Below are 27,337 nucleotides of genomic sequence, written 5' to 3' on the forward strand. Positions count from 1 at the left end.
CCCCCTCACAGGTTTAGCTCTGGCCTGGTCTCTCTGATGGCTTTTTCTCACAAGGGCCTTTTGTGTGTTACCAGACCGTCCTCAACACATCTTCCACCACAGCATGCACTTTAATGAACTATCTCAGAGATGTCTTGGACTGGCCCTCATTCCAATTAGCTATCATGGTTAGTACCCATTGATAAGACTTGTTCTCTGTAACCACAGAACACACCCCTTGGGAGACTTCTCCTATGCAAACAACCACTGAAACAAATGGGGAGTGTTTGCACAGATCCTTCTTCCTTCCCTTTAACTGGGCCTTACACTGAAGTCCACAGAGCCATTTACTACTGGATATTATGTGATGACATCTTGGTTTCAGTCCTTTCTACCCAACACATGCTCCCATATGTTCCTGCCCAAGTGCTCTATGTTTAAACCTGCTCTGATAACAGCAGGCCAGGGGGCACCAAAGTTTATGTATAAATGTTAAATGTCATTTTTCAAGGAAACAATATATTTCCTCTTTAACCAGTTTTAATGGCAGTTCAGTATCCTGCATTGCTTCTCCCTTACACCTCCCAATTGCTTAGACTCTAAAGATAAATGGAAAATGTACCTACAAACTTGGGGACTATTTGTGCTTATGCGAGTCCCCATGCTGTCCACTGTCCTGTACTTGGGCTCCTAACCTTTTGAGAAAAAGAGTTGCTTGCCCTAACTATTTAGCCAAGCCCTTTTAAAAAAGAGGGAGGAGGAAGGAAACTAGCATCTGGTGAATTTTAAGAAATTCTGAGACTTTTTACAACACTAAAATGATGTCATATAAACGTTTGTCTAACGTTTGCATAACATAATGTGCATTCAGTTGTGGCTGTAGCTTCAGCTTGACTGACTGTTAAAAAACCCCTCCCCACATCTTGTATTTCTTATCATAGTTATGTAGACAGAGGACTTTATTAACATAGATATTCCCTTAACCAAACAACAAACACACACATTTTGCTTCTTACTGGCCCTCCACTTCAACTGAAGCAGTCAGTTATTCATAGCTTGACCTGGATACAGTGGTTTGGATCCATACCATACTTTTTGTGAGTAAAAAGGCAGTTCCATTTGGGGAAGGGTGGAAGAATTGATTTCAGCTCATTTCTCCCCCCCATCAGTGCCCCCATGCACTGCATCACTCCTAAACTTTCAGGAGCTTTTTAGGGATGCAAATGTCTGGCAGGAAAGGGGAGGGGAGGGGTACCAAGAAGTCCTGTATAGTTCTTTGGATCTGGTATAAACATAAGTGACATTCCAATTTTCATCAAGCATGTGGGGGGTGGTTCACGTAGAATGCCAAGCCAAGGGTGGACTGCATTATGCAAATGAGCAGGCAGGAGACTTAGGCTTCTGTGTTCCTTCCTGGGATCAAACCCTGGTTTCCAATTCTGGATTGTAAGACAAGTGGAAACCATTGTTTGCCAGCTTAGATAGGATGGAAGGCACACAGTGTGCTAACTTAAGGTTCCTTGCTGCTCATTCATATGATGTCATGCCATGGCTTGGTGCTGTTCAAACCACCCCTGTGTGTGCATTCATGGAGGGATGGTGAGGAATATTACCTGGAAAGTTGGCAGATCAAGAACAGCAAAACTATTGAAGAAACATAAACTCTGAAGAGCCACTTGGACAGTATTCTCTGCATAACTCTCTTTTGGGCTAGCCGTGCTCATATCTGCAATTGTGCCATGGAAAAGAATACAGTACAACATGTGCAACACTCCAACTAGGTCTGTAGCCTTGAGAACAGCTGTTAGCCCTGTAGGATCCTGTCGAGCATCATCAAATATGGTCCAAGACCTGCCAAAGAAAGCAACAAAGGATCATTTTGTACGCCAACAATGTAGGCTATTTTTATTTATTAGGATAATTTACATCCCACTTTTCTGCTAAAAATGCAACAGGTCCATAAGGTAGTTTTTTAGAACATAGAAATATATCAATAAAAATGTGACATACTAGGCAAAACCAGGTACATACTTGTAAGACCCCCATTTTTATTCCAAGAATCACTCTAACCCGCCCCCTGCCACACACACAATTACACACTACCAAAAGCTTTACCACATGGGTTCCCAACCTTTCTGGGCCTATGGACACATCTGGAATTCTCAAAAAGTGTTACGGGTGCTACCACAAAATGGCTGACTTGCGTGGGGAGAGCTCAGTCAGTCAGAAAATGGCTGCTGTGTCTTGTAGGAAGTATGCCTAGTCACAAATTGTTGGGAATGCCCCCTGCTTGCTTATACTTCCCATTTCCCCTCTCTACTCTCTGCAGTTCTCCAGGCAGAGATCGCTCCCTCCTCACTTTCCAAAGGGAGGGGGAAGCTAACTCCTGGCAAAGGGGGCAGTGAGAGGGGTGGAGGAGTGCAAAGGCTTCATGGGGAGAAGCCTCCATGAGTTCTGCACTGGGTGCACCAGCAGTAGGAGGTGAGATACCAAATTCAGAGTAACAAACTTGGCAATCCATGGACTACACAGAACTTTTTGCCATAAAAAGCAACCATGAATCACTAAGATTGGTAGAGGTAAGAGGAACACAACAGTGCTCAACATGCTTAAATCCCATGGATTTCAGTCAGATTTAGTCTTCCTTTGGATTGTGCTCAATACTAACAGAAGTTAAACGGTGCACTCTACTTATCTTCCTAACATGTATTACAGACAGCTAATAACAGAAAGACCATTGAAACATGCCCCAAATGCCTTCAGCCCCCCTTTAAAAAAACACATATTCCTAACAGTGTGGCATGCATCAATATGACCTGTGCATTTCCCTTTAGGAGGTGATCTACAAGGGATCTGTACAGAGCACGGTGAGCACGTTCAAAGAGATGTAAGGAGCTGATGGGCATCTTGAATTTCCACTTGCTTATTTCCCTTCTAAATAAGCTCTATAATTTCTGCCAGCAGTTCTCAGCCTTTGCTGAATATGCTGTCTGCTGGCAACAGGAGCGGAACAATCAGTACTCAAGAACATATATTTTATTTGTCACCCAGCAGCCAAAACAGGCATTATCTTAATTACCATAATAAAATACAATACAAAGCAGCTTATATCCCTTTGCATATTTTTGACCTGACCTTAGCTTAAAAAAAAAATCCTAGCACATTCTGTGGACGCAGCCAACAATCCAACCTATAGGTTAATTGGCTACTAGCAAGGATTCATTGTGTTGTCCTTTCATTTCAAAATACAACACAGTAGAAACAAACCTGTATTCACTCTTAAAAGTGCAGGTGGATGTACAGATTATACTGTTTGGAAATGTTTTGCATGCATGTGATTAGTTAGGAGATTCTATTCTGCACCACCAAGCTGTTCCACCAAAAAGTCTCTGGCTGTTTGTCTACAGTATTTTATAGTCACTGGCGCACAGTTCTTATGAGGCCTGATGTGAAGCTTGCTAAAGCCTTTGGAATACTTCCTGGTAACTTCAGTGATCTTTGGATTAGGCCCAAGCAGTGCTACAGCCTTTAACACTTGTGTCTGGTATACAATTTAAACATCTTCATCCAGGGCTCATAAGAAACTACTAACTTTTGGCTTTATATGTTCTCAAGAGTTGTTTAAAAAACAACAACAACAAAACAGGTCTCCATTCTCAAATGAAGTAGGACAAGCAGCCCCACGCCTTGAAAATATATGGGTGAGAAGCTACCAGCAAACTAGACAAGGAAGATTAACTACCCTCTACGCCCTTCCAAAAAGAGGAAGCCAACCCTTTGCTTCCTCTCAGTCCTAGATATTTGAAATAATAAAGAGGTTCTCTGAGAAGACGCAGAAACAGAAATGATCTTTCTGAAGGTCAATTCCTATATTACAATTCAGGTCCACACTTGTGTATTATTTTATTTATGTATCTATTGATATTTTTCTCTTTCTCCAAAGAGATCAGGGCAGGATGTGTGACCTCCCCCCGCCCTTTTCATCACAACCCTGTCAGCTAGGTTAGGCTGTAAGTATGTGACTGGCCCAAGACAGGGATAGACAAATCTGTCAATTTCTTTCAGTTTCTCATTAAGTTCAGTTCAGTTTGTCCCAGTTACACATCAGTTTGCAATTTTTTAAAATTCATACACATTTTTGATCACATTTCTCATAATAGGAATATACAATGTATAAAATGAATAAACATTTTTGCATGTAATTTTGCCTAATATATGCATTTTTGCAAGCCATTTTTCCTACTGTAATACATTTTTTGCCTGCACTTTTCCTTAGTGTCTGCATTTGGAGAACTTCATTGCAGAATTCAGAGATGTGCAAATTTCAATAGCTGCATTTTGGTTCAGGAAATGCAAATGAAGTAGATTTGCATTAAAATGTGAACTGAACAAATTTTTTCTCAATCCCCTGCCCAAGGTCACCAGTGAGCTTCTGTGAGCTGGGTTTTGAACCCACATCTCCTTGGCCCACGTGCCACACTCTAACCATTATATCATACTACCTCTCAGGACAGGACATGGGCTATTAACAGTATGAAATGGGCTACTAGCATATGAAACAATGAAAGCCAAAGCATTAATACAACACTGAATAAATGGAAATCAAAAAGTTATCAGAAGCTTTAAAACTTTATCAGCAAGTTATAAGCTTACAAGAGGATCAATAAAAGACTTTTTAAAACAGATGGTACTGGATCCTAGCTTCAATGAAAAGAACCTTTTGAACAGATCAATTTTTAGTGCTTTGGTGGAACTGTCATTAGATACTAGAATACTGATTGAATTTTTTGGGGAGTGATAGCTCAAATACATACAAGCTTAATTGAGACTCTTCTGTTCTAATAATTAATGACAGAATTGAATCCTCTTCAAAATGTTTTGTTATGGACCTTCTGAATGCTGCAAAGATTGTATTAGGTAGATATTAGAAAACTCTGCCAATAAGGAATGGCTGATTAAGGTCCCTGAAATCATCACAGCTGATAGGCGAAGAAATGGACTTGTATCAGTCGCAGTCAGTAGCGGCTCATGTGGTGGGGTGGAGTTGCCCTCCTGATAATGTCACTGCTGCTACTTAACTGGATGGAGCTGGGGTAAGGACAAGATCGGAGAGTCTGTTCAGGTAAGCAGCAGTGATGCCAGTGTTGGGAGGGCAGCTCTGTAGCTCCGCTCCACCGCTAGGGATGGGATCTGTTAGCTGGTGACGCTTCAAAAGCATTCCGTCAACCTAACAGGCAGTATCAATTCGAATTCATTCTTTGTCTGCTTTCTGCTGCTTTTACTGGTCTGATTTTTCCACTCTCCAAAAATACTGATATTGATAAATGAAGAAAATAGCAGTATTTTGAAAGAAATAAAATATCAATATTTTGAAATAAAATATTGATAAAAGACAGGAAAGCAATTTTGACACCTCCTCCTCTGCTGTGACTGAGGCTGGTCAGTTTTCATGTTAACAAGCAAGCAGAGACTGGCCGTTTTCCTTTTGGAAAGGAAAAGCAGAAAGCAGCTTTCAATGTCATCCCTCCTAGAGTCAACGTGGGTGAGACTTGGCTTTTTTCCTCCTGGTTGAAATTTGGATTATTGGAATAGTGGGGGGTGGCAGAAGAAAGAGAGAGAGTGCTGTACTGTGCTGCGCTGTGAGTAAAAACAGTAAAAGAATAATATATTCAAGGGAGTATTTGAGGGGGGAAAATAGTGTTGAGGGAAAGCCATTGAAGTTCAGAGTAAATAGGATTCCTCCACAAAGATGGAGGAAATGTGGACCACTGAAAAATCCAGTCCTAAATCTGTATTCAGTGGAATTCTCGCCCATCTCTACCCACCACACTTGCCATTACTGGTCTCAGTGTTGGATTACAATATATAGGAATATGGTAGGGCCCCGCTTGTTGGCACCCCGCTTTTTGGCGTCCCGCTAATACGGCAGAGCCAGCGGGGCAATCAGCTGTAGCGCAGGGAGCTCCAGCCACCATGCTCCAGCTGACAGCAATCAGCTGGAGCACGCGAGCTCCCCGCGCTCCAGCTGATCACAAGCTATAGCTGACAGGGATCAGCTGGAGCTCCCCACGGGGAGCTCGTGTGCTCCAGCAGATCCCTGTCAGCTGGAGTGTGGTGGATGGAGCTCCCTGCGCTACAGCTAAGTAGGGCCCCACTTTCCGGTGGTTTTCGCTTTTCGGCGGGGACCTGGAATGGAACCTGCCATATGAGTGGGGCCCTACTGTACACATTGTTTTTATTTTCATTGATCAGAACTTTGTTTTGCAAATAAGCTTCTAATATATATTTAAGTATTAAAAATAAAACAGAGTAGGTAAAAATCAGCTCCTCTTCATTTCATGGCAGGTTGCATTTTTGTTTGCTTGTTTAAAAAACCACCTTATTCTGGCAACCTGGCAATCAAACCACAAGCTGCTTGGCAAAGGTTATCCAAAGAATCCCAAGCTAATGATCTAATCACAGAAAAGGTTAGAAAGGTGAACATTTCTCTTTTAGACATACATATTCTTTAGACTTTAAAAAAACCCAACCCCCTTATTTATTAGCCATTACAACAAAAAACCTTGAAAGGCAAGAACAATTCCATAGTTAATCAATGTTAAGACCTTGCGAATAAAAGAAAAAAGTAGCCATATATCGTTATAAACACCTTTGTATTGTCCAGTTCAGAATTTCTTCACTTCAACAGCAAAAACTTTTATGGTTTTAAAAGACTATGAATTTATGCAGCTAGAATAGGGTGCATGTCCTTCTCTATATCTACTGGTATAGCCATCTGTTGGGAATGCTTTGATTTGGATTCCTGCATTGAGCAGGGGATTGGACTTGATGGCCTTATAGGCCCCTTCCAACTCTACTATTCTACAATCATCATTTTTAAAGGTTATCTCGGGAGTTCAGTTCATATGCCTTAGTTGGAATGTCTTGAATCTACAGTGGTAGTGGGTATCCCTAGTTAACATCTCCTATTCAGTCATATAACATAATTGTTAACATGTCACTTCTACTTTCTTCTTTTTGTTCCCTTTTCTAGCAAATTCTAGAATTCTAATAGAGCAATCCTATGCACATCTACTCAGAAGTAAGCCACACTGAATTCAATGGAACTTACTCTCAAGTGACTGTGAAACGGATTGTGGCCTGAATTTCATTAAAATCCCATGAGCATCAAAGAGGGAGGCATCATTCCTACTTTCTTGGCTAGCTTTGTATTCCTAGGCAAATATTTAGACAATTCTCAAATAAGTAAATTCTGGTTTGTGAGAAGAATTTTTTTTGTAATAAAGTGGTTAGAGGATTGTACAAATCCAACCTTATCTGCATTTGGCCGTGGATAAATCACTCTCTATTTCAGGGTGGAAAACAGTTGCATGCAAGTATAACTATTGTTATTCAAGATACTCCCCTGTGTATGCACAGATCACATTTGTGGGACTGCACAGAGGCCACAAACATTATGTAATATATGGGGCTGAAGTCAGAAATGTCATCCCCTTGTCTAGTTCTCCCTTGTTCCCCCATGCCATATACTGAAACTCACTGTGTGATGTGTCCTCATGTCAACAGTAAACTTCCTTAACCTTTCTTGGATGGATGGAGATGCTTCAGCAGACGGAAGAACTCATGGTGTGATCACATCAGTCCAGAGCTTGGAAAAGTTACTTTTTTGAACTACAACTCCCATCACCCCAATCCAGTGGCCATGCTGGCTGGGGCTGATGGGAGTTGTAGTTCAAAAAAGTAACTTTCCAAGCTCTGCATCAGTCAATGAGTTTCACTAGATTTTACAGAGGATCTGGAAAGAACTAAACACAAGGATACTTTAGTGGCAGCCCTGTGTCATCCCTAACATCTAGTTCTACCCTTATTATCCCTCAATGGAACAGTAACATTAGTAACAGTAACATGTTTTTGAGGATGTCACAGGCAAAGGGATTGAAAAGAAATTTGCCCACTTCTAACACTTTTAATATGATTAATAATGAATAAAATGAAAGACTACTTGATGCTAGTTACGTAATTACTATCAGAACAGTTAATTGTACTGGACTAACATAACAGGCCAGGCATAAGTATCAAAGCAGGCCTTTTTGTTACAATTCAACAGGCTGAATTTTAAGTGTTAGTTCGAACCTTGCTCTGAATTGTTAATTTCACTTATACGATGTTTGCGGTCACAAAGCATATCCTGTTTTTCCAGCACAAAGGCATCAATCTGATAGGACAACGGCAAGCAAACAAGCAAACAGAAGGTACTTACCGGCCATTGACAGTAAAACACAGCTGGCACATTCCATGCAATGCTGCAGTGGCGTTCTGCAAGAAAGTGGCTATTTTGGGGTTTTCATCAATTGGGCCTTGGATGGAAAGGAAACAGCAACACAGCTTTTCAATTACTCCTATATTCACCATGTAGCTAGCAAAGAGAAGAAAAAAATGCATTAATGCAGGCTATGGTGCTCTGACTACGATGCCACTGATGAATATGATTTGAGGGGGGCACTATATGAAGCAGGGCCTTCTCAATGGCAACACCCTGCCTATGAAACTCCCTCTCAGTACAGATTTGATTGTCCTCGTTATTATATTTATTCAGGCATCAGCTTAAGATCCATTTGTTTTTTGCAGGCCTTCGGAACATAGTGGGAATTTGTCTGTCTAACTTGAAAACCATAGATTGTCATATGTTATTGTATTTTATTGTAAATTGTGGTTTTAATTTTGTTTTTCTACTTTTTAAATGAATGCTGTTGGTTGCCCTGGGCTCTATGCAAGGAAGGGTGAGATAGAAGAAATACAACAATAATTTTATTATGCATCATTCATATAGATCATCATCCAATATAACACATTTATATTGGTTTACATTATTATTATTATTTATTATCATTTATTACATCTGATTACCGCCCCATAGGCGAAGCTCTCTGGGCAGTTTACAAAAATTACATTAAAAACAAATATACAAATATACAAATTTAAAAACACTTTAAAAATAAAAAAGCAATTTAAAAACATTGGCATAAAAATTTGTCCATTATCATGTGTTGTTTCATATAAGCAGACCCTAAGGTATTATTAGGGATCATCTCACCCCTTACATAGTTGATCACTGTACCCTACAGGCAAAGGCCTCCTGCAGATACCATCTTACCAGGAAGTCCATTTTGCATAATATAGGAATTGGGCCTTCAGTGTTGTGGCACCTACCCTTTGGAATTCCCTCCCCTTAAATATTAGACAGGCAACGTCTTTTTGGTGCCTAATGAAGACCTTCCACTTCCAACTAGCCTTTTAAGTATAGACCTTGATCCCAGTCTGCATGGGAACTGTTTTAAAGACTTTTAAAAGATGTTTTGTTTTAAAGATTTTGTTTTTGTTTTATCACTTGTTTGCCACCCTGGGCTCCTTTTGGGAGGAAGGGTGGGATAGAAATTAATTAACTAAATAAATAAATTCAACGTGAATGGATATTTTTGTTTTATGTCTCAATAAAACAGTTTGGCCACAGCCAATGATTCACGACCACTTGTATATTTCAGCTACAGTTTAGGATGAGAAAAATCAGCTAGAACACACAAGACACAATCCGATCACAACACAATCCACCCTAAATCTAATGTCTATGTTCTCTATCTTTTAAGCCAACAACAAATGAGGAACTTATTTGTTGTTCAAAGGAGTATCCTTTTATCATGATTATAAGCAGAGATCTCAAGTCAGCACTGGGGCATGGTCTCATCAGCTGGAAGATTATCATTATGAAGTTTGCGGATGATACGAAACTGGGAGGGATAACTAACACAATGGAAGACAGGAATAAAATCCAAAGGGACCTGGATAGACTAGAAAATTGGGCTGAAATTAATAAAATGACGTTCAATAAAGACAAATGCAGGATTCTGCATTTAGGCCACAAAAACAAAATGCACGGGTACAGGATGAGAAATACCCGGCTTAGCAGTAGTGCGTGTGAGAAGGACCTTAGAATTGTAGTGGATCGCAAGTTGAACATGACCCAGCAGTGTGATGCTGCAGCAAAAAAGGCAAATGTGGTTTTGGGCTGCATAAACAGAGCTATAGTTTCCAGGTCGAGGGAAGTAATAGTCCCACTATATTCTGCATTGGTCAGGCCTCATCTGGAATACTGCGTTCAGTTCTGGGCGCCTCATTTTAAGAAAGATATAGACAAGTTAGAGCGGGTTCAGAAGAGGGCGACGAGGATGATAGCCGGTATGGAGAACAAGTCTTATGAGGAAAGGTTGAAGGAACTTGGCATGTTCAGTCTGGTGAAGAGAAGGCTGAGGGGTGACATGATTGCACTCTTTAAGTACCTGAAGGGCTGTCACATAGAGGAGGGTACAGATTTGTTCTCTGCTGCCCCAGAGGGTAGGACTAGGTCTAATGGTTTTAAGTTGGAGGAGCATAGATTCAGATTGGACATTAGAAGGAACTTCTTGACAGTAAGGGCAGTTCGGCAATGGAACCGACTGCCTAGGGAGGTGGTGGGATCCCCTTCGCTGGATGTCTTCAAGCAGAGGCTGGACAGCTATCTGCGGGAGATGCTCTAGCTGTGGATTTCCTGGTGTGAGCAGGGGGTTGGACTCGATGGCCTACAAGGCCCCTTCCAACTCTATGATTCTATTCTATGATTTACTAAAACTGACTCCTGAACATTTTGCTGCTTTTTACTCCTGTTGGACAGGACTGTCCCTCTTCCTATTGATCCAAATGTTGGGCACTTCTAGACTGAAGCTATTTTTGGATGGGATTCAATCACCAGCAAATTCAGGTTGTGCAATTAAAGTTGATTTGGAGGTGTTGGAACAAACCTACTTCCTCACAAGACTGGACTTTTTGCAATAAAAAAGTGATGGAAAAATGCCCTAAAAAGTGTGGGATAACACTTGACACAACATTGTCTGACCTCCCTGCAAACAAACCAGAATGGCTGCTCATTAAATAGCCAGTGTCATCTAACCTCCCTGCAAACAAAACAGGATGAATGCTCAGTAAACATGTTGTCTGGAAGCAACCATAATCTCTGGAAATAATTCTCCTGATGTGGATCAAGCCCTAATAGGCAGGACCAATAAGAGGTCTGAGAAGTGCAATCTTTTTGCAGCAACGGGCTGTGAAGGAGTCACATAAATAAAGAACAATTCTTTTTTGAATCAGCTTGCAATAAAAAAATTAAGAGGATGCTGTGGTGCCCTTATTCATAGTTAAGAATAAATTGGATAGAAGTACCAGCCTAGAAGCAGTTTGACCTTCAAAAACATGTGGAAACTGGTAACATCAAAGGCCCTCAGTAGGATTCATTAGCTCCCAACAAGCTTCACAGTCATCTCTTGAAGTGGTATATTCTCAACTACAATCATTCTGATGATGCTATCCATTGGTGGTGGTGGTGGGGGAAGCATAGGAAAATATTCACTATAATTTCTCTAAAGAGAAACTGAAAGCTGGTGTAGTGTAGCAGAGTTTTGGGCTAGGACTGGGGAGACCTCACTCAACCATAAAACTCCCTGAGGGACTGCAGGCCAATCACTATCTCTCAGCCTAACCTGCCTCAGCAAGGTTTGTTGTGAGGATAAAATGGGGGCCAGGTGGAAGAACCATGCATGCCACCTTGTGTTCCTTGTAGAAGGGCTGGGATGCAAATATAAATAATGATAATGGCAGAAATCATGTATATGAGTGGATCTCTATTCTTGTATTCCCTGTTTCACCATTTACTTTATTTATTGACTAGCATCTCTTATGATGAAGGTTGGGTTAGAAATATTTTCAAGAAGTAATAAATAAATACATCTATACATTTCTGCTGAGCATAAGGTGATTCAATTTTTGTTGTGTGTGCAACTTTTCCACAGACAAGCAATGAAGATATGATAAAGCGATTAAGAGAATGGCTGTTAATAATATGAACCCGCCTGTTTGAGATTCCTTCCAATTGTCCTATTAACTTGTTATCATGCCTTTCATTCCTTTGCTAGAATCAGATTCTTTAGAATTCCTCAGGTGAAAGACACAGCTTGATTCTCGGGGCATCACCTGAGCTTGTGTGTATGTGTGTGGGAGAGATGCATGCATTCAGTCTAGTTGGTGTCAGGTGTCGGCAGGTTAAAAATATAAATAAGCAGACCTCCCAATCGGAGACTACAACAGCCTGAAATTTCACACCCTTTGAAAAACCTGTTTGGAAAAGGAGCATTGAATACACAGAGACCAGTGAAGGTCACTGGAATCTACAGCAACCATTGGCATTGCCTTCTACCTGCAGCTTTACTTTTCAGTTTAAATCAGTCCTTGGGTTACAGCAATTCTCAAAATGCACTAAATTTTAAATGTACTAATTTTAAACTGGATGACATTTAATATGTTTAAAATATGCCATCCTTTTCCGATTTGCACTGATGCGAAAATGCCCCATTTGCTTCAACATGAGGAAGATTAGGAACCAGCCCTTGCTTGTGAATCATGGAATATTTATGATTTAGAGTGTTTTTAGTGTTTTTGTTTGCCACCCTGGGCTCCTACTATGAGGAAGGGTGGGATATAAATTTGATAAATAAAATAAATAATAAATATTCCATCAGCAACTCAGAGGAGCTTAGTCAATATGGGGAAGGTTCAAACATCAATGGCATGAACGCAGGTGCTCTCAGGGTCTTGTATTTAAGCACTAGCCTGGAAGGTACTGACATCCAAGAATTCCATGCAGTCAGGTGAATGGAATTCCATGCAGGCGAGTGAATGGGGTGGAGAGGGAATAGATCATTCTACCAGTCTACTTGGTAGATGGCAATTTTTTTTTCATTAGCTTGATAACAGGATAGCCTGTTTATTTACAAGGCTGGATAAGCCAAATGATATATGTGATTGAATGTCCTGTCTCTTTTTATTTTTGTAAAAAGAGCAGCCATTCCGTCCCCCTTCAAATCAATACTGTAGTGTTGTGGGTTTAATCCTTCTCCCTTCCATTCAATTATCCCACCCAAGCCCCAACCAATATATTTCCCCAACTGAGCAAATAGCAGCTTCAGAGGACTAATTTTCATTGGGGAAACGATGTGGGAGAGTTGTTAACTCCCTTCCCTGGAGGTGCAGTCCCAATTCAAGTTGGGATCCCCATCAGCTGCTTTTTATAAAAAGGTGACCATTGGTTCATACATCGCCACTGTCTCATCTGCTCTGACTCTCAATTCATTGCCTCTCTTTGTTATGGAATTCCCTCTGCCTGGACCAGCGGTGGGTAATCTGTGGCCCTCCAGATGCTGCTGGACTACAACTTCCACCAACTCTGACCATTGCCCATGCTGGCTGGGACTGATGGGAACTGGAGTCTGGCAACATCTGGACAGCCAGAGGTCAGGTACTCCTGGCCTGAACATTCATCAAAGCCCAATCTGGGAACTTTTCAAAATCATTGTAAAATCTATTGATTTGAATTGGCTTCCAGGGTTAATTCTCTCCAGAGGTTTCCTATGACAAGCTTTGCTAGGTTTAAATGTATCATGGAATTTAATTTAATAAATTTGTAAAAGAGAACTACTTTCTAAAATACAAATCCTCACATTGCAGGTGACATATAAAAACTGAGTGCCTTTCAGTACCCTGATCCTAAATGAGGAAAGTCACCCTCATAATTTTAATGGAGCAATTTCAAATTCAATATAGCGTTTTGGTGTTTTCTGTTTTAATAGATGGTTAGATACCCAAACTCCTGTGAAAGGGGAGAGTTAGAAATTTAACAAATAATGTGGAACAATGGATAGCGCAACACTTTAAAGTGTGGGAAACTGTTTCTTATTTTAAAATGTACAAGAATATATTATCTAGCTGTGTATGTGGAGGGCTAGCATTCCCATCTTGAGAGGTACAGCATCTACTGATACTACAGCAAAGGCCATAACCATGGATTGTCACTTCAGACATAATGCTAAACTATGGTTAGCATAAATGATGTTTGCAAACCATCTTCAAACCACAATGCCTGACTCTGTGGTTTGCTGGCCAATACCACAAAAAATGGCTTATCATCAGACATAAAACTATAGTTAAGCTTCCTTGACCATGGTTTAATCATTAAAGTGAGCTCACAATTGTTCCTTTGCTAACAGGATGCATCCACAGGACTTCAGAGCAGTTAGCAAGCCCCACTGGGATCAGTTGCACTAGGAAGTTCCTTATCAGGAACTGTGCTAGCAGTGAGCCCCTTTGAAGGTGAAATTTCATTGAAAGTGCACCTTCAAATGGGCTTGATGGAAGCCCCTCTGAAGGCCATTTGCAGGCATGGTTTGAATCCAAACCATACCTGAAAATGGACTTCAAAGGGGCTTATTGTAATCACCATAATGTCAGAGTTGGCCCAGGGAGGGTGAGGAAGATAAGGACCTAGGCTGCTGGCAAGATCTAGTTCCAGATCCAGGTTCAACATGGTTTGAATTAGGGTTTTCTCAAAGACTTCATAGATATTTTAATGATGGATGCATTAGGGAAGTTTCTTAAGCAACAACTGCTACTGTTCAAGGAAATTTATATTAGAAAAGCACTACACATGCATGAAGAAAAATACGAAATAGGCATGCATCAATCCAGAAAAATAGTGAGAAAGAGGCAAAAATGCTAATTTAAATAAAAATGGTATAGCACATAAGAACGGATAGAGAAAAATTACAGAAATATATAGAGCTGTGCATCCAAGTGAAATTCCTGCCATCTAGAAATTAATGTATTAGGTATGGAATTTCAAGTGCATCTAGTGCAAGAGGTCAGTGCAAAAGGAAGGCCAGGGTCAGTGTGAGAGGCACAGCAGGGTTGAAGAGAGAGCAGAAAGTAATTTATTAAGAGAAGAGGGAGATCTCCTTGAAAAATTAAATGTATCCTTTATCTCATCTTGCAGAGAAGAAGGTGGAAGACAGATGACACAGAAAAGAAAGAATTATTGGGGGGGGCACTTCCATATCATCCCACTGAGAAGAAATGGACAAAAAACAAAGATGTGCACGGTTATTCCCCACATTGTCCTACCTGTGCATCAGACAAGGATTGTTACTATTATTACTTGCCACCCTAGGCTCCTTCTGGGAGGAAGGGCAGGATATAATTTAATAAATAAATAAAAATTACTAATTCTGAACTGAAGCAAAACTTGAAGAGTTTTAGGTTTGCAATTTAGTAACATAACACCTATAGCATTCAAGTTGATGTTGCAACGTAAAACAATTTTTTTTAAAAAAAAACCCTACAGTTGTAAAATTGCAATTATAAGATCAACAATGACATGTCAGCAGCCAGAAATTCTGCAGCTTAGCAGAAAGAACAGCCTGCCTGGCCCCTTCCCTCTTGGACTCCAGCAACCAGCCAGCCACTCTCTGTGGGACAGAGGGAGGAAAAAGTCTACTCAGCCAGGCTTTCCACAGTTGATTTCCTTTCCCTCTTATTCTCCTGCCGAATGTGTCAACTCGTATCTTTCCTGCTGGGGTCACCAACCTTTCTGTGCCCATTTGGAATTCTGAGCAAGTACCATGGGCATCCCCTCCCAGTTGCTCTTCTCTTCCCTCTCCCTGGTCTGTCTCCTTCTCAGACAGACAGAAATACGTGCATATACACACCGGTTGTTTTTCCAAAGGGTCTGGATAGAATTTGGCTCCAGTAGAATTGAAACAGCTTGTTTTGAATTTGCATGATTTTACATGGGGTCCCAAAAATCCACCATCAAATTAAGCACAATAATACTAACGGTAAGGAAGAACTATGTGGATACAGAATGTGGATAGAGAGAAGTTTGTGGACATCCAATAAAGCTAAATGTTGGAAGATTCAGGAGAGACAAAAAAGTGCTTCTTTACACCGCACAGTTAAACCAAGGAATTTGCTTCCACAGGAGGCAGTGATGGCCACCAACTTAGATGGCTTTAAAAGAGGATTAGACAAATTAATGGAGGACAAAGCTATAAACGGCTACTACCTACAATGGCTCTGTCCTACCTCCACTTTTGGAGGCAAGCTCTGGGCTTCCCACAGGTATCTGGTTGGCCACTGTGAGAACAGTATGCTGGGCGAGATGGGCCATTGGCCTAATCCAGCAGGGCTCTTCTTATGTGCTTAACAACAAACCAAGGACACGAAACTTCCCTGCACAGAGGGATTGCCTTAAGGTCTGAGACATCCCTCCTTACTTCCTCTCCACAGAGTGCATGCAAAGCGCAATGCAAGGTGCACCAACAATTACCTGGAATGGGGAGCTACCTTGCTTCCTGCTTACCTATTCAGCCACTATCTCTTCTGCAAGGCCCCATCCTTTGAGTGCCAAGGAAGGGGCAGGAAGGAGAAAGCAAAGCTCCAATGGGCTCAACAGTGTTCCGTGTGTGCTTTGGGATGTTTCCTGATTGTATTCTGATTGGTCTGAGATTCACCAATTAATGGTGAAGGGCTTAAAAAAGAATTAGAGCACCCCAAAAGAACTAAACAGGAAACTGCCTTAGGATCCACATAGCCTAGTATTGGCTGTAACAGCCTTCCCCAATATGGTACCCTCCAGTTGTTGTTGGACTCCAACTACCATTATCCCTGACCATTGGCCATGCCAGCTGAGGCTGATGGGAGTTGTAGTCCAAAACATGTGGAGGGCACCAGGGAAGGCTGGATTACAGTGACTCTCCAGGGTTTCAGGTAGAAGTCTCTCTCAGCTGAGAGATGCTGGGGACTGAAAGCAGGACCTTTTACATTATACTACTGATTGATGGCTATTGCCCTAAGACTTCAGCTTTCTCCTGATGTTAGCTAGTTATTTATTATCAAGATGTATGCCCTCTGATCTTGCTGAAATCAATGAAAGGAAGAACAGCTTGTTGTGGAAGCTATATTATGAGGGCTTTTTACATAGTAGCTTATCAGAGGCTAATCTCATCAGGAAGACCACTACAGAAGCGACCTATCTGATCAGATAAATAATTGACTGGAGATTAAAGATGAGCATGGAAGGAAACAAGCCAGTTGTGTGCAACACATTCTTATTAGGGCTCTTCACATTCACTTTATTCAATGACTTTGAAGAAAGAACATGTGTTATAGGGCAGAATAACTTCATTAGACAAGGAGGTTGCAAGGAAATGGAATGCTTATGAATGATTTAAATCTGATTTCCCCTTTATTCTGAATGCTTTTCTATGCACTTTTTTAAACTCTGCAAAATGAACACACACATACAGGTCCAGCTTTCTTTCAAAGTTGTTTGAAAGAGGGCTTTTATTTATGGCTATGTTCCAATCAGGGACTTCTAGTGCAGACAGTGATACCAACAAACCTAACTCAGGAAGATCACCCATGTTTGTATTGTTTTTATATTTGGGATATTAAAAAAAGAAGCTCTAAATGCTTCATGGGGAGGGGACACAGCTCAGCGGTAGAGCATATGTTTTGCCTCCAGGAAAGTCCCAGGTTCATTCACTGTCATTTCCTGTTACAATTATCTCAGATAGCAAGTGCTGGGAGAGACCACTGCCTGAGACTTTAGAAAGCCATTGCTAGTGACAATACATAGTACTTAGCAAGTCAGATCAGTGGTATGACAATAGACAGGAGTGTCTCCTTTCATATTTGAAGGAATGTCTGTTTCTATATCCGCCTGCCTGTGAATTATGATCTGCAGGGGAGGTCTTCGTGGTGATTTTGTCTTTTTCAGAAGTTCAAGGGGCAGTGGTGGATGGGAAAGCCTTCTCTGTGGTGTCTCCCTGTTTCTGGAATTACCTCCTCTCTGAGATACATTTAGCGCCAATGTTATTAACTTTTGTCAGTGACTGAATAAGCACCTCCTTACCCCGGCCTTTGAGGCTCATGAAGTCACATATACTGATTTTGTTTGTTTAGTAATCCACTGCTATTGTGTATTTTGTTGATATTGTATTTTTAATGCTGGGTTTTAATATATGATGTTTTACCCTGTTATGTATCTTCAGGACTAAGGACTATTGGTGAAGGACAGATATACATTTGATAAATAGACAGCTTCATATTTATTTACTTACTACACCTGCCAATGTGCTCAAGGCAGTTCACTGTTAATATGAAGCAAAAGAGAAAATTAGGGAAGGGGGGGAAGAGGAAAGCAAGCCTATTCAGGCACCATGGCCACTGCAGGAGACAGTTCTGGGAAGGGAGGAGCCAAATGACTATTGGTCACAGCTCAGCCAATAGAAGGGGCCTTGCTGTCTCACCTCTCCCTTAGATGCAGCCTGTGGATGGAGACTTCATGGGAGAGGAGGTGCCAAATGGCAGTTGGTCTCAGCCTCTCTTTCACCTTTCTCTATGAAAAGGTTAAAAACATCCAGTTGTTTTCTTACCTGATGAGATCGTGCACCCTACTGTTAAAGGCTTCAGCTTGCAAGGACTTGTTTTTCGGTTCTTGCACTAATTTTGGGGCACAGATCTGGTTGTTCTCATAAGGTACACTGGAGATCAGACACCCAAACACCACAGCCACAATTCTGAGAACTCCAGTGGTTAGACCTTCAAACACTTGCTTGCTTGCAGTCCTTCCTAATGTAGAATTATGGTCATCTGGAACGTAAACCTACGCACATATACAAAAGCAGAATCAATGATTAAAAATAAAATCTGCATTTTCCAAATTATTTTGTTAATTGGATATTACAGTTAAATAGTACATTTAAAAACAAAGGTTGACAATGGGCATATTTGTTTAGTTGCTCCCAGCTTTTGGCAGACAAAGCATTTAGGAATGTCCTCAGCCCAATGCTGTCCTCCTGTCAATCCTGTCCTCCATGAACTTGCCCTATTCCCTTTCTAACAAAGATTCCCTTCCTTTGTTCCATGATGAAACTGAAGGCAGGATAAATGGGGTTTCCAGGTGCTCTCCCATTCAGACACTGACCGGATCAAGACTTGCTTAGCATCAGCAAGGTTGCTGCATCAGGCTCCTTCAAGATCCATGCCCCAGACAGGTATTTCTAGTCAGTGGACTGCCTGTGACAGCAACAGTCTGAAGATAATTGTGCACTTCATGAAGAGGGACACCTAACTTATTTTATAGGTATAACAATGCATGCACGTACACACAACCTCTGAGTTCAAAGGCAGCATGCCACTAATCGCTAGTCACTGAGCAGCAACAAAGGCAGAGATCGGCTTGTGGGCTTCCCAGAGGCATATGGCCGACCACTGTGGGAAACAGGTTATTGGACTAGATGGGCATCTCATCCAGCCCCTCTTTCAGCCTTCTTTTGTTCCATTCTTGGATTTTTAATGCATGGATTTTTGAGAGTGAAACACTCAGATTTCTATCCAATCTTCCCTTCTTCATGCTCACCGAAGGGAAAATTTCCACCAGACTGATTCTGTGAAAAATTATTTTTTAAACCACCACAATGTTGTAAAATTTGACAGGGGGTGTTCATTGCTCCATAAAAGTTAAGGATTCTGGAGCTTCAAGTGTTTCCCAGATGACAGCCATTGCACAATTCTGTCTTGTATGCCAAAACTCATATTTCTTTTTTTCTAGTATTTCACTTATTTTAAAAATGAAAAAAAAAACCAACACAATAGAATAATTCCAAGTTAAACATATCAAAACATTCCCAACAATATAGGAATAAGAGTATAAAAATGAGTTAATTTATACTGCACTTGAAAAATGTTATAACTTTCTTTCTGAAAATATGGACTCTGGCAGATCTGACTGTATTTTGGGTGTGCTGCATTTACAATGTGCTTTTTCTATTTGTTTCATACCATAAAAGGACTAACTACTGCCCAACTTTTATCAAAACCATTTGTGTTTTAATGTCTTTATAATTTCTTGTTTAGATATATACTAAATCAAAGCTCACTAGAAAAAGAAAAAATGGGACTACACAGAAGCTGTGCGAAAGCCAACCTGTATGGATATCACACATGGGCTGTTAAATGAATATGTCCAGGGGAGACACAACATTGTGGTGACTGACTCCTCCCTTATCTACCTGAATTAATTAAAACACACACTGGGAGCCCACACACACAACATGGCAGCGCCCCCTGATGCCTCCTATGCACATTAATTGAGCCCACATACAATATCTGAAAAGCATTTAAGTGCTTTTTTTCACATGCATTTCTTTACAAATAAAAAAAGTACTTCATTCAATGGTGTTTTAATTGTTCTTTGTTCTCAGCCATCTTAAAATGGGCGCATCACCTGGTTTTATACTTTTCCCCCACCTCAATTCTCCTGAACCTTTGCAGTTTAATTAAAAAGTTGATACAGATGCATGGAGAGCTCTGTGCCTTATCAGCCAAAGTATAAATGTACCAAGAGTTAAAAACGACCACCTACAAGGGAAGCTTGCAGGATTGTTTTCTCCAGAGTGGGGTTTGTGGCTTTTCCTTCAACCTCAGTTCTAGATATGACTTGTTTTCCACGTGGAGCTGTCCAGCTAGAGGAATCTGCTGAAATGTTTGCAGATCAGCTCCCATAATCCCTGACTATTGGCCATCTTGGCTAGGAGTGATGGGAGTTGGAGTCCAAGAACATCTGAAGGGCACAGATCCCCCACCCGTTATATATAACTTCACTGGCTTTTTATTTGTAATGCCTACACTTGTGTTGAAGACACAACTTAGCATTGGTCAAAATCAGCACCTTGAATTGTAGCTGGAAGACTGTATGAATTCTGGTAGTGATGAAGCCACATTGGTGCAGTGGACAGAGTGCCGGACTGGGACCTGGGAGACCAGGGTTCAAATCCCCACTTAGCTATGAAGCTCACGGGGTGACCATGGACCAGTTACTAGCCCCAGCCTAACCTACCTCACAGGGTTGTTGTGAGAATTAAGGCGCAAAGGGGGGACAATGTACACCACCCTTTAGCTCCTTGGAGGAAAGGTGGGATATAAATATAGTAAATAAATAAATAGATAAACATTTTTCTCCTTTTCCCATAATATTTAACATGGGTTCACCTAATGAAATTGATGGGCAGGAGATTTAGGCCACTCCAGAGAAAGGACTTCTTCACACAATGTTCAATGTATGGAATTGCACCAGATGTGGCTACGACCACTAGATTGGATGGCTTTAAAAGGGGATTAGACAAATTCAGGGAGGATGAGTGGCCAATCAATAGCTATTAGATATGAAGTCTAAATGGAATCTCCTTCTTCAGAGGCAATATACCTTAGAATACTAGTTGCTAGAGGGTAACAGCATGGGAGACAGCTATTGCCTCTGTACCTTGCCTGTGGGTTTCCTGGAGGATGCTGGGTTAGATGCACTCTTGGTTCAGTCCAACAGAATTTTTCTTACAGAGTACCTGTGTCCAGATGTAGCTAGTTCCATCAGGTATGGCTCTTTCCGGGATCAGGATACCATAGCTTCACTAATCCATGCTCTGATAATCTCATGACCGGACTCCTGCAATGTGCTCTATGTGGAAAATGGAAATGGACTGCCTTCAAGTCAATCCCAACTTATGGCAACCCTATGAATAGGGTTTCATGGTAAGCGGTATTCAGAGGGGGTTTACCATTGCCTCCCTCTGAGGCTGAGAGGCAGTGACTGGCCCAAGGTCACCCAGTGAGCTTCATGGCTGTGTGGGGATTTGAATCCTGGTCTCCTAGGTCGTAGTCCAGCATCTTAACCATTACACCACACTAGCTCTGGAAAACCCTTGAAAATTGACAGGGAGCTGCAGCTGGTGCAGAATGTTGCTGTCAAGTTCTTATTTGTGGCAGTGAGTTGGGAGGGTCATATAAGTTCAATCCTCAGTGCATAGCGTTGGCTGCCTGTATACTACCAGGTCAAATTCAAGGTGTTGGTATTTATCCTGTCCAAACTTGTCAAAGTCAGATATGGACATGAAGGTATGCTCTTCTGTAATAGGTTTAATGGACAATTTCAGTTCAGAGCACTTCATGAATCACCTTACAGGTTACACAGGATCCACCATCTCTACAAGGCATAGCTAGGCATGACTATACTGCGCTAAGATGTTGTTGCAGCAATTAGACTTGCTGTCTTGCAACCCTTAAATAAGTGTGGGTGGGCTCCTTCTACTTGCGTGAGAAAAATGCCACTATCGGGAACTTGTGTGCACACGAGCGTTCTGCTTCAGGGGAACTGTTGGGAACCAGTTGAGCCTGCCAACGCAGTAGCCTATGTGTCCAAGGCGAGGGTGGCAAAGACACTTTGGCAAGGTCCTCTATCTCAGGAAGAGGGGTGCGTGATGGTGATGGCCGGGTGAGCGAGGAAGGGGGATGTAGGGAAGATGAAAAGGCAGCTTCCTGGTCGGACAGCACCTCATCAGTCGCACTGGGAGCTACAGGGGTGAAGCTGTCACTGTCAGCAGCATGGAAGCCATCAGCCTTCACTCCCTCTGAATGCCAGTCATGGGGGTCCTCCCCAAGTCCCATCGCGTCTCCCCCTCTTCATCCTCATTGCTCCAGGACTGTATCGCGGGACTCATGACATCACTGGTATACAAAGCCCTAAATGGATTGAGGCCCAAGTACATGAAGGACCACATCTTCCAGTAGTTGCCAATCCACGCTTTAAGATCTACAGGGAAGGCCTTACTCATGGTTCTATCTACAAGGACAGCCCACAGGGCAGGGATGTGAAGGTTTTCTCTCTGCTGGCGCTCTCTTTGTGGAACATCCTCCCTGGGAAGCTCAGTTGTCCCCCCTCTTTGACAGCTTTTAAACACTAACTGAAGATGTACTTAGTTATTTGAGCCTTTAGCACATAGTTGGAACGAGGAATTTACTTGCTCAGGTATAGTTGTCATCAATTGTATCTACTGCTTTATGATCTTATAATTTTTTTAGTTATTTTAATTATGATTTTAACACAATAGCATCTTTTGAGATTGTTGTTAACCACCCTGGGCTCCTTTGGGAGGAAGGGCAGGACAGAAAACCTTAAATAATAATAGTAGTGCATTATACGAATTACTGAGTTGGAAAGGACCTTGGAGGTCATCTAGCCTAACCCCAATTACAAGATCTGTAATGCAGGACTCATCTACAGCATCTCTGACAGATGGCTGGCTAGCCACCTCTCCCAAGGGAGTCTGTTAACACTGTTGAATGGCTTGTACTATTAGGGAACTTCTCCTAATGCTTAACCAGAATTTGCTCCCTACCCACTGGTTCTAATCCTGCCATTTACATCTTCTCCAGGCTGCTCCATCTTCTGTGACAACCCTTGAGACACTTGAAGATTGCTATAATCTTCCATTCTCCAGTCTAAACATATCCAACTGTTCTTTACAAGACTGGATTTGCAGGCCCCTGACCATCTTGGTCACCCTCCTCTGGATATACTCCAGTTGGTCAGGTGATCCGCTTCAAGTAGTTACCCAATAGTCTTTAAAGAGTGCATTAGTAAAAGAAAGGATGAAGAAAAACTGAAGAGGGAGATGTGTCTAAGTGGTAGGCTTTCAACATTGTCCAGAGCTGGGTGTCAATCGAGGAAGAGAAGGGGAGGCTCTGGGGAGCTTTGGAATGTGCATCAAAATCATAAGGTTTATCTCAACCCAGAAATTAATGATAAAAGCCAATTCCAAATTAATTTCACTAGAACAAAAAGTCTTTACATTTAATTGCATGACAGCGGAATATAAAATGCAGTTGCCCCATTGTTTAGTGCTGTATTTCTTTCAGTGGGAATATGGTAACGCTTGGCGACAAAAAACAACATGCATGATTTTTATATTATTCATTAGCTCTGTGCCTTGAGTTGGTACTTAAATTCATTGTAGTAGTCTGTTCCTGGTAGCGAGCCAAGCTAGGAAGTGAGAAGGCTTCAGCTACTTATTCAAGTTCAGTTAAAGAAAGAATATTGTGTTGCTCCAGTAATTTACACAGACTGGAGTAACTAATGCCTGATTATTTTGGTTGTCTACTTAAGTAGATGGACTATATTTAAAACATGTGTGCCTATTTAATCAGCCAGTCAGATGCTACAGTTTGGAAGTCATTAGCATAGCAAGAACTGCCTGTACAACATAACATATTCTGCTCTTTCCCCCTTAAATATACTAGTCTCAAACTACATACAGTACTGAGCGATCTATGATCAATTTGGAGCATTTTAAAAAATGCAGTCGGGGGGGAGGCAGAAGGGCTGCAAAGGAGACTCTGGAGAACTTGCATTTTCGTTCTACAGGTAGGAAATCAAAGGCTCATATTGATTGCAAAAAGATGCCCAAAGAGAATGGGTTAATTAACCGCCTCTTCTAGAACATCATCACACATTTCTGTGCCTCTGTGACATCAGCAGACATGAGGCCAGTCCCTATCCCCTTTTCACACCCATTTGCATGATTAAAACACCAGATATATAGCAGGTGGATATAGGAGATCAGACCCTTTCAATTGAGACATCCAGAATCTAAAACAACTTCCCAAGAGAGGCCCACCTGGCCTCAGTGCTGCTTGCCTTTTGTCAGGCAGCAAATATCATTTTATTTCAGCAGGCTTTCATGGGATGCTGCTTTGAAATGAGATCTGAATGCTGCTATTTCTGACTTTTTGTCTTGGGTTTGCTGCTTTTAGATTATTATAACCTTTTTATTGTATTATGTGTATATTTAAGCGTTTATTTGGTTTTGTTAGCTGCCTTAGTTGTTATAGGAATGTGAGGTAAAAATACTGGAAATAATATAACAAAACAAATGCTTTAAAATAAATCAGTAAACAAACCCTTGTCTAGGTCACACTCACTAATTAGGGTTAGAACCATCGGGATGTGGGTGGGCTTTTTAATATATGTGGATAGTATAGGCACAGTTCTCGATCGTCCCAGAGCGCAGGACACGGAATAATGGGCTCAAGTTGCAGGATGTCATGGCCCCCTCAGAGGACTCCTCCAATGAGGACGACTCGGGAGTAACACCAGCAGACCCAGGAGCAGCAGACTCAGAAGGAGACACGGAAGAGACTCCTGAGAATCCAGCTCCTTCTCCCCCTCAGCTGCAGAGCACCCCAGATACAGCAGAGGCCCTGCAGCCAGACGCAGACAGTGAACAGGATACTCCCCCCTCACCTGCAGAACGTAGATAGTAGAAGGTCAGGCAGAAGAGAGGCAGGCCTGTCCCCTTAAGGCCCAAACGCTGAGGGCTCACACCTGCTGTCAACCCTGCTCTTTATAAGGCACACCTTGGCTGCAGCTTGTTGCTGACTGCAACGTCAGGCGTGGCTTCGTGTATTTCCAGTTTCCCTGCAGCATCTCTTGGACTGATCCCTTGGCAATTGATCCCGGACCTCTACTGACCTCGCTTCTGGACTTGTGACTTGGCAAGTAAGCTTCAGACAGGCCTGGCCCTTATCAGGTTCCCTCCTCGTTGGCCTGGCAGATTTACAACCAGTCTGACGGCTAAGGACTTCCCTTCCCTGCTAACGACCCAGGAATTTCCAACCCCCACTGCTGACTCAATGCAGAGCTGACACAGGAAGCCAAATTTTGACTGGACATCAGGAAAAACTTCCTAACTGTTAGAGCCATACGACAATGGAACCAATGACCTAGAGAGGTAGTGGGCTCTCTGACACTGGAGGCATTCAAGAGGCAGCTGGACAGCCATCTGTCGGGAATGCGTTGATTTGGATTCCTGCATTGAGTTGGGTTGGACTTGATGGCCTTATAGGCCCCTTCCAACTCTACTATTCTATGATTCTATATAGCTTTAATGTTGATGGCTTCCTTTGTATTTATCTCTAAAAGGCAGAGCAGAGTGAAACTGGCAAAAGAGTGAAGGCTGTAATCCTATTGCATACTAGAGATGAAGGAATTTTTTGTTTGATCTGCATTTCTAAGCAACCTCTTTAAATTCACATCTCCTGGACTAATACATGGCTTGGAATGTAATTATTCTTCAGATTATGCATTTCTCTGATTTTTAAAAATAATAATATATTATTTATTAAATTTCATTTTTAAAAAATCTGATTTTTTAAAATACAGTTCTTGGCTCAAAAAAACAAAATGTGTATACCTCCCCCCACTGACCTGACACAGCTACCAAAGTTTCAAAATAGTTGAAAATATCTACTCTCTTTACATATTACAGCAAAAAGGTAGGGCTAGGGATGAAGTGTCTGACTTCAATATTACTATTAGCTTCAACCTAATAAGCATGCTATCATTTATTATTTAGAATATTTATAAGCTGCCTTTTAAGCATAAGCTTCCAGGGCAGCATACAGTTAAAAAACTAGAACACAATAAAGTTCACTAGTCAAAATAAAAAACACAGGAAAACAGGAGTGTTCATTCACTAAACCATGCCAAACCATCAAACAGTTAAAACCAGCTACTCAGCAGGTTAGAATGCGGGGGGGGGGGGGCTATAAAAAGAGGATTTCACCTAACACTGAACAGACCATGGAGTGAGCACCAGGTCTATGGAGAACATTTCAAATGTGAGGGTGCTATCACTGAGAAGACTCTCTCCAGTCACCTGCCTAATCTCAAATGATGAACTTGGAGGAAGGGTCTCCAATTAGTTTTTAAATAAATAGTCTTTCCTTGGAGTTGGAGACTCTGGCCTAACCCATAATCCTCACTTACCTTCTGCTGTCACTGGCAGAACTTCTACAACCGGCAGAATATCTGCCAGCTTTGCAAAATTCAATTTTGGCTGTATGAGTGCCTTGCTAAGTAAAAGTTCCAATTCACTGTCAACAAACTGGAAAAATGGACATGATTTCTCAGAACTAGAATCTAGCTGTATGAGGAGAAAAGAGCAGAGTCTTGAGAAGATGCCCCCCTTCTCGATTTACTACCAGCGTGAATCCCTTCTCTATGCTCCCCTGAGTTATAGCTCTCAGGTTCAAATTGAGAGTGGAGAATATCTAAACGCCACCACAAAATGGGACAAGTATCCTATTCTCAGATTTTATGCTGAAACATCGGAAATACACACAACTAAAGTCTTCCACATACAATCTATGGCAGACCCATGGACAGAGCAAAATGCTGGAAAGCCTTCCTTGTAGTTTGTTCCTTTCCAAATCTCCTAGGTTTACCTTAACTATCTCTTGGCTGACAGCAGAGGATAACATTTTGTGACTGCCTTTTTTCTTAGAAGCAGAATCTGTGTTTAAGTAGGATGCCCTCAGGGGACATGTACAAAGGGGTGTTGTATGCCTTGTGCTGTTATCTCTCATAATTGCGTTCCTGGTGTGTCAGAACCCCGTTCTCATAATCAGTGGTAGTGCTGTGGTTACTGTAGACAAAAAGCCTCTGGGCTTGCCTGAACAGAAACATTTTGGAAAATGGGCACTCCTAGAGACTATTTTCAGTAAATACTGCCAACTCTCCCCCCTCCCCGACACACACTGCACAAAACTG

General features: G+C 41.6%; 1 protein-coding gene across 2 annotated transcripts in view; it reads right to left on the reverse strand.

The window, feature by feature from the left end:
* The window catches only part of SCAPER (S-phase cyclin A associated protein in the ER), a 306,133-nt gene that overhangs the window by 42,779 nt on the left and 236,017 nt on the right, over nucleotides 1–27,337 (reverse strand). For both annotated transcript variants that reach the window (XM_061595510.1, XM_061595511.1), the window contains exons 26-28: nucleotides 18,330–18,559; nucleotides 8,240–8,395; nucleotides 1,593–1,830 (exon numbers count right to left, since the gene is read on the reverse strand). In XM_061595510.1, the coding sequence (XP_061451494.1) occupies nucleotides 1,593–1,830; nucleotides 8,240–8,395; nucleotides 18,330–18,559 (624 nt within the window). The remainder of the gene's footprint in view (nucleotides 1–1,592; nucleotides 1,831–8,239; nucleotides 8,396–18,329; nucleotides 18,560–27,337) is intronic.

The sequence above is a fragment of the Rhineura floridana genome, chromosome 14 (assembly GCF_030035675.1).
Source record: "Rhineura floridana isolate rRhiFlo1 chromosome 14, rRhiFlo1.hap2, whole genome shotgun sequence".
NCBI lineage: Eukaryota > Metazoa > Chordata > Lepidosauria > Squamata > Rhineuridae > Rhineura > Rhineura floridana.